We start from the raw sequence: 6,901 nt of genomic DNA, 5'->3' as shown, positions 1-6,901 counted from the left end.
TGGGGCTGCGCTGTGAGCACTGGAGAATCCACAGCTTCCCTGGGCAGCATTTGCTGTGATGTAATGGGCTTGGATCATTGGATTTTCGTTCTTACTGTCTAGACAAAGTTCCCCTATTATTTTTTAAGTCCCTTGTTTCTTGCCTACGGTAAAGGTGGAAAACTATTTGTTTTCTTCCTGTCTGCAGTATCCTTGTGTGCATTAAGTCATAATGCTCTTCCTTCAGCCTTGTTTCTTCTCACAGGCCAAATTGTATTTGGCCAAAGTATTAATTTAAAATAGAATACTGGTTGTCTATGCTGTTTTTTCCTTTTTAAGATGAGATTTTTTTACTCCTTTTTACTGGTGTATGGCTGCAATCAGATGGATACATTTCTTAAAGAAGACTGAGGCACAAAGGCACTAAGCACTAGATAGGGGGATAATGATCTTCTCAAGTAAAGTATAGGATGCTTGCAGTCTATTCTTAATTCCCCTCGATAGTTGTATCTTGTTTTGTCTCCAGCTTTTCATTCCTAAACTACCACTCCATTCTCATACTCACTTTTAACACAGTGTTTCACTTTCATCATCACTTTTCTGCTTTTAAAGGTGATTTTATTGGGTCTGGCTGTGATGGAGTTAATTTTTCCCAGGTTAACCCACCACAGTGATATTGTAACTTTTCCCACCTCCTCTTCTTCCTCAGGATCTCTTTAACTCCCCTCGTTATACAGCTTTCCATAAGGCCTTGCATACCAGTTTTTGAGTTTATTAAAACCTGCATCCCTTGTAGTAATTACTAGTATGTCAGATTCTCCCTGTTTCCATTCAAAGAGCTGATTAAGTTTCTCATTTGTTATCTAGAAGTCTGTCACCATTCTCTCAACCAGCTCTTCTGTACTGGTGGGGATCATATCTGAATCTCCTCCTCGTCCTTTTAGCTGCTTTCTCCCTCATTTCTAGCAAAGCTGTTATCAATTCATTCCAAATTTGGGGATTTTTTAATTCTCTTTATAGTACTGAGTAATGAGTAGTACTGCAGCAGATATATTTGTCTACACTGTGGAGTATCAGTAAGGATGTCTCAAAGCATTATTCTCCAAATAACCAATTTCTACCTTTTTACCCCCAAAGAACAAAATGCATGGCTTTCCTATGCACTCTTTATTGACTTTTCCCTGACTTGAGTGACACTTGGTGCTGTGGTGCACCGTGCCAGCTTTGCCAGGACTGCATTCCTGAAGTGAGCTTTTATTTTCTCCATGTTTTCAGGGAAGTGTGCCCTGGGAAGCATGTAAGTAAGCTCAGGTTTTGGCACATGCCAGGTTGTGAATAAGTTGATTTTAGTATTTAAAGATGCAGCCTAGATGATTTGGGGCTGTTTTGTTCTATACCAGGCAGGTTTTCCAAAGCTGGTACGTTATAACTTATTTTGAGTTGTAATGCATCTAGAACTCCTTTCTCTCAGTAACACTACTGATGATGTCTATTACGTACAACAGTCGTACCTCAGGTTTATATTTTGTCAGCAGAAAATGAATGTCCTTCACATAAGATGATGATCTCTTATCTTTGGCATCTAATGTAGCTTGCAAGAGATTTCTTGGTATCTTGAAGTGCTACCAAACTGCAAAAGAGGAAAAGGTTAGAAGTCAGAACTTCAGACTGGGAGAATACAGGCTTTTAAATTGCAGTTGAAGAACAGCTAGAGATCATGAACTCTCTGCAGAAGACCCAGCATATGTGATGTGCACGCGTGACAGATGGCCCTCTGCAAGGCACAGACTATGAGTGGATGGGAACTAATAGTTTCAGTGCAGCATCACATAAACTTACTGTGTCTAGTGCTAGTCCTTAGGAGCAAGGTTGGCCACATGTAAAAGGGACACTGAGAGTCCAGCACAGAGCCACAAAGATGATTAAGGGAGTGGAACATCTCCCTTATGAGGAAAGGCTGAGGGAGCTGGGTCTCTTTAGCTTGGAGAAGAGGAGACTGAGGGGTGACCTTATTAATATTTATAAATATGTAAAGGGTGAATGTCAGGAGGATGGAGCCAGGCTCTTCTCAGTGATGTCCAATGGTAGGACAAGGGGCAGTGGGTGTGAGCTGGAACACAGGAGGTTCCACTTAAACTTGAGAAGAAACTTCTTTACGGTGAGGGTGATGGAGCACTGGAACAGGCTGCCCAGGGAGGTTGTGGAGTCTCCTTCTCTGGAGACATTCAAAACCCTCCTGGACGCCTTTCTATGTGATGTCATTTAGGTTCCTGCTCTGGCAGGGGGATTGGACTAGATGATCTTTGGAGGTCCCTTCCAATCCCTGACATTCTGTGATTCTGTGATTCTGTGTGTGACACTGGGTAGTGGAATGCCTTGTTACGGAACTGGAATTTCAGGACTGTGTGGTGTGCAGGACCCCCAGGCTTAGCTCAGCCTCAGTGGTGGACCTGATAGATCTGCATATGTTTCTGTGCCAGATATCCCAGTGCTCCAGGTTCCTGCAAGTATAGCACTGAACTTACTGCTTCTGGCACCAGAGCAACCAACATGTTCTCTCTGCTCAGAGCTGTGCCTGAGTGGAAAAAACAACATTAACTTAAAGCCCTGTAGGGTGCAGTTCAGGAACTGCTTGCATTTAACAGCACATCGTCTGTCTTATATCAGTTGACCCCAGGGTATTAGTCTGTCATTAGCAATAGAAGAGAAGTTAGGTTTATCTGGCTTCATCACATGGTAAATTCTGTTTTGTAAGGCAGTCTGTGTTTTACTTCCATGGTAGCATAAATCTCTGAAGAGATAATAGCACTGACCTTAATGACAGAGCATTTATTTTCTTATGTGAACTATCTGGCAAATACAATGCTTTCCAGATAAATACATTTTGTAAATCAACAAATAAAGTAGGAATAAGATAACCTGGTACAGAGCTGTAGATTGCTCTTCAAGTTATGAGTTAATTTTCTCTTACTCCTCTGTGTTTATGAAATTTCTTTTCATTTCCTTATGAAACTATTGTTGACATAACCTTCTTGAAATTCCAGTTTCATCTCTACAAGCTGGTGTATGCAATATTAAAAAGTTGTACAGAGTTCATGTACCAGCTGTTCACTGAAGTAGTAGTGCTCAAACAATATTGAGAAACCACTAGATAAAACTTGACAAGCTAGACTGTATTCTCAGTCAGGTTTTAGTAACTTCAAGAGACTTTATTTTTCGTAGGACAGCAGTTCCTGAACTAGACGATGCAACTGCAGACAGGGTTATGACATTTAGAAGAGAGGTCACAAGTTCAACAGACATTCAGGTACAGCAAGAAAGATTCTCTATTGGGTTAGTGGCAAAAAGATTTGAGGATTGCAGAGGTGCAAAACAAACAAACAAAATGTAAATGAAAGGCTTCTGTATAATGCAGTAAGTTTTGATTCTTTAATGTGTTTCAAATACAGAAACAGTCTGCAGTCAATGTTTTTTGGTTTTTTTTTTAAGGACAGTGAAGCTGATCTTCTTCAACAAAACAGAAGATGACATACTTTGGAGAAACCAGCTAGAGCAGTTAGCTCTTAGAGATGAAAGGTATTTAATATTTATTATGAACATATTTATTATGAACAAATTAAAGGTCTTGTGGTTAACAACTTGCACAATCCCAGTGTACAGAAGAAAAAGTCTTCGGGCTTAGACTGTACAGCTTTCACAAAAAGACAGATGCCAATTCTGGGAACTCTTTAGCTAGGAATTTAATGAGGCCTAGGGAGTGGAAGGAGATGTGCTTACATCGGTCACAGATGCATAGCAGCAGGCTATGTCGTTATGTTCTGTAGGTCCCATAGGAAGCCAGGGATTTGATATGACAGTGTTTAATGAATGTTTCTTGGAAACAATGTTAGACGAGATGATTATTAAAACTGAGAATCTTTTTGAAGGTGAAGAAAATTACCTTTAGCAATAGAAAACAGAAATATGCAAAGAGAAGCACAGAAGTGATAGACGAGGATGGTGTATCTTTGAAGCTACATTCTGAATTTACAGAGGAGTCCTGAAAAGTCTCTTTGATGTCACTTAGTTGAGAAAATTATTATCTAGAAATTCAATGTTTATCTAGAAATTTCAAGTTTAAATTAGGCCCATTACTGCATTTTTTTTCTCAACTGCAATATAATTATGGATTAAAATGTGCTAGTACATATGTAATGTTAACTTAGTTTAGCAGGCAGTAGTTCTGTCAGGAGACATAGGAATATTAGATTGCCTTTTAATTTCAGTACCCTTGTTATTATCACTAGATAAATTGTCACTGCCTAGATTTTACATGATAGAAATATGTTTGTTTATGCTTACTTAATTCTTAGTTGAAATAGTATGAACAAATTAATTTCACTTGTTCCTTCACAACATTGAAGTGAAAAATCAATATTATTTCATAACCTGCTGATGTCTGGCACATTCAAGGCTTCATAGTCTAGACATTGTGCAAATTTACAGTAAAAACTCTTTCTGACTTCTACTGCAAGCCTCAGATACACAAGTGCTTGTTTTTTACTCAGTAAGTATCCTGTTAGTAGGTTTTTTTAAACCAGTTACAATGTTTTCTCACTAATTAAATTGTACTGACGTTTTCACAAGTTTGACTAAGCATTCTTATTTCACTACTTGTGTATTGACCTACACCAACATTTGTGTAAGTGAATAACAGAACAATAAAATCTGTGCTTTAGTATCTTAATTGGTACCAGCTGGTTTTCTTTGTAAGTTGAAATATACAGCTAAAATTTTTAAGACTGAAAGATTGGGTTAATTAAATGCACAATATTGGAGATGATTTGATTGACTTGATTCATAGGAGCAACTGAATGTCTGTGAGATCTGACACTGTGCTAGTGGGAGCTAAGCAGAGTAAGAAAGTAATAATAGGAAACAAGATCTGCATTTTATATGGCAGATTTCTAATCAGAGGCAGTATTTCTGAAATATTTTTCTGCTTGCCAGGTTTGAAGTTCAATTCATTCTTTCACAACCAACAAAGGACTGGGTGGGTAAGCAGGGGAAGATTTCTTCATCTCTTCTCTCTGAATTTGTAAAAAGAAGCAGAAAAGACTCCAAAGTGCTTATCTGCATCTGTGGTCCAACACCTTTTACAGAACAAGGAGTACAGTGAGTATTTTAAATTATGAACTAGGGAATAAGGAATTAAAAAAAAAAAAAATCACCTAACTAGCTATAGTGTTTCTGACTTGGTAGTCTTTCAGAATGACCTCAGTTTAAAAACACCTGGCATCATACTCTAGGAGTATATTTAGTGTGTAGATAAATAGATATCAGCCATATGTACATTTCATGAGCTCTGGTAAGTTGTCCAGAACTTTCTAAGAGTGTCTCTGTAACAGTGACCTTTTTTCCCCAAGGTTTTAAATGCTGCTTTTAATTTGATGTTCATAGAAAAGTTCTTATAATAAGAAACAAGCTTTCTGTGTTGGTGTTAACTTGACAAATTAAGTTATCAAAAGTAAAATTCAAAGCAGTTGTTCTATCCCAAGCACTTATCTCAGTCTTTATTACTGCATTTACTTTTGTCTATACACACAGAATCACAGAATGTCAGGGATTGGAAGGGACCTCGAAAGATCATCTTGTCCAACCGCCTTCCGGAGCAGAAACACCTAATACTTTCCTTATTTTATAGGTCACATATTTAAAGATAATGGCCCTCTAACTTTCTCTTGTCCAGCTTCAAAATGTTGAACCAATATGGACAGTGCTTGCATTTTTGCAGCCCTACTGAAGTCAGGTGCATGGAGGGTGGAATTGGCCAATAATTATACTACCTCTTGAGAAATCTGAGATACTTTAAATAGATATCTGTGTTTATTTTTACAAATTCTTTCAGTATCCTGTAGGGTAATGTAGTATATATGAGTCCTGGGCATGAAATTTTCCAAATGTATTTACAAAGGTAAACTTAATTGTGCATGTCTGAATAAAAACAGGATAGTGGTGCTGAAGCTGTGTCTGTGGTGGGTTTTGGGTTCCAAATATTAATACTGCAAATTTGATTTTTTACTTTCAGATATCTGAAGGATCTTGGATACTCACAGGAAGAGATACACACTTTTACTGCATAAACCCATATAAGGATGTCAGTGTTTGTTTGTATAATTCAATCTTATTTATTTACCTTCATGAATTTAATGAAGTGAGAAGCAATTTTGTAAGACTTGAAATTTCTTGGTACCAAACTGTTTCTTGGAAGAAATATATCTTTGAAAAAATTTTATACTGTGTTTTATCTTGTTTTTTGTAAATATTTTTGCTAATCCAGGGTATTAATTTATTGTAGAGGCAAGCAAAAATGTATAGTATCCATTATGTAAGATATTTCATGTTGTTGGTTCATGAGAATTCTTAAATTTATGAAAAGCACTGATTTAAGTTTTGACTTGAAAAGGTTATTATTTCTTACTGTAAAAAGTCTTAAGAGTGATACTGTCTGAAATTCAATATTGCACTGTAACTCAGGTAACAGGTTATTGTAAAATGTTCTTTTTCATCTGAAATCTCTATTTGACTTGCAAGTGATCCAGATACATTTTTGGCTTTGTGAACAGAGAATAAAATACCTTTGGTAAAATATACAAATTTACATCAAATAATAAAAATTAATAATTTTTATATTACTTTATGCATTTTTGTAAATTTTTTAAATTTGTAAATTTTCAGTTTATAAAGTCATACAGAAAGGTTTGTGCAAGCTTAGGACACCAGCCGAGAACTCAGAACAGAGGCACAGAGTCTCGGTCTTCCACACAACTTTCTGTGTGACCTCGCTGGTATCAAGTGTCCCTTGTCATGAGCCATTCTGAGGATAAAAACATGACAGCTTGTGGCCTGCAGATACCAGTGTAAGGACCATAGAAGTACCTAA

At 37.1% G+C, this 6,901-nt stretch overlaps 1 protein-coding gene across 3 annotated transcripts in view; it reads left to right on the top strand.

Moving 5' to 3' along the window:
* Window positions 1–6,647, top strand: part of CYB5R4 (cytochrome b5 reductase 4) — a 39,118-nt gene extending 32,471 nt beyond the window's left edge. For all 3 annotated transcript variants that reach the window (XM_010166856.1, XM_010166855.1, XM_029084713.1), the window contains exons 13-15: window positions 3,469–3,555; window positions 4,969–5,133; window positions 6,047–6,647. In XM_010166856.1, the coding sequence (XP_010165158.1) occupies window positions 3,469–3,555; window positions 4,969–5,133; window positions 6,047–6,101 (307 nt within the window). In that variant the 3' untranslated portion in view covers window positions 6,102–6,647. The remainder of the gene's footprint in view (window positions 1–3,468; window positions 3,556–4,968; window positions 5,134–6,046) is intronic.
* Window positions 6,648–6,901: the final 254 nt, after the last annotated feature.

Source organism: Antrostomus carolinensis, unplaced genomic scaffold, assembly GCF_000700745.2.
Source record: "Antrostomus carolinensis isolate BGI_N321 unplaced genomic scaffold, ASM70074v2 scaffold27644, whole genome shotgun sequence".
NCBI classification, from domain to species: domain Eukaryota; kingdom Metazoa; phylum Chordata; class Aves; order Caprimulgiformes; family Caprimulgidae; genus Antrostomus; species Antrostomus carolinensis.
This window is presented reverse-complemented; position numbering and strand designations above follow the sequence as displayed.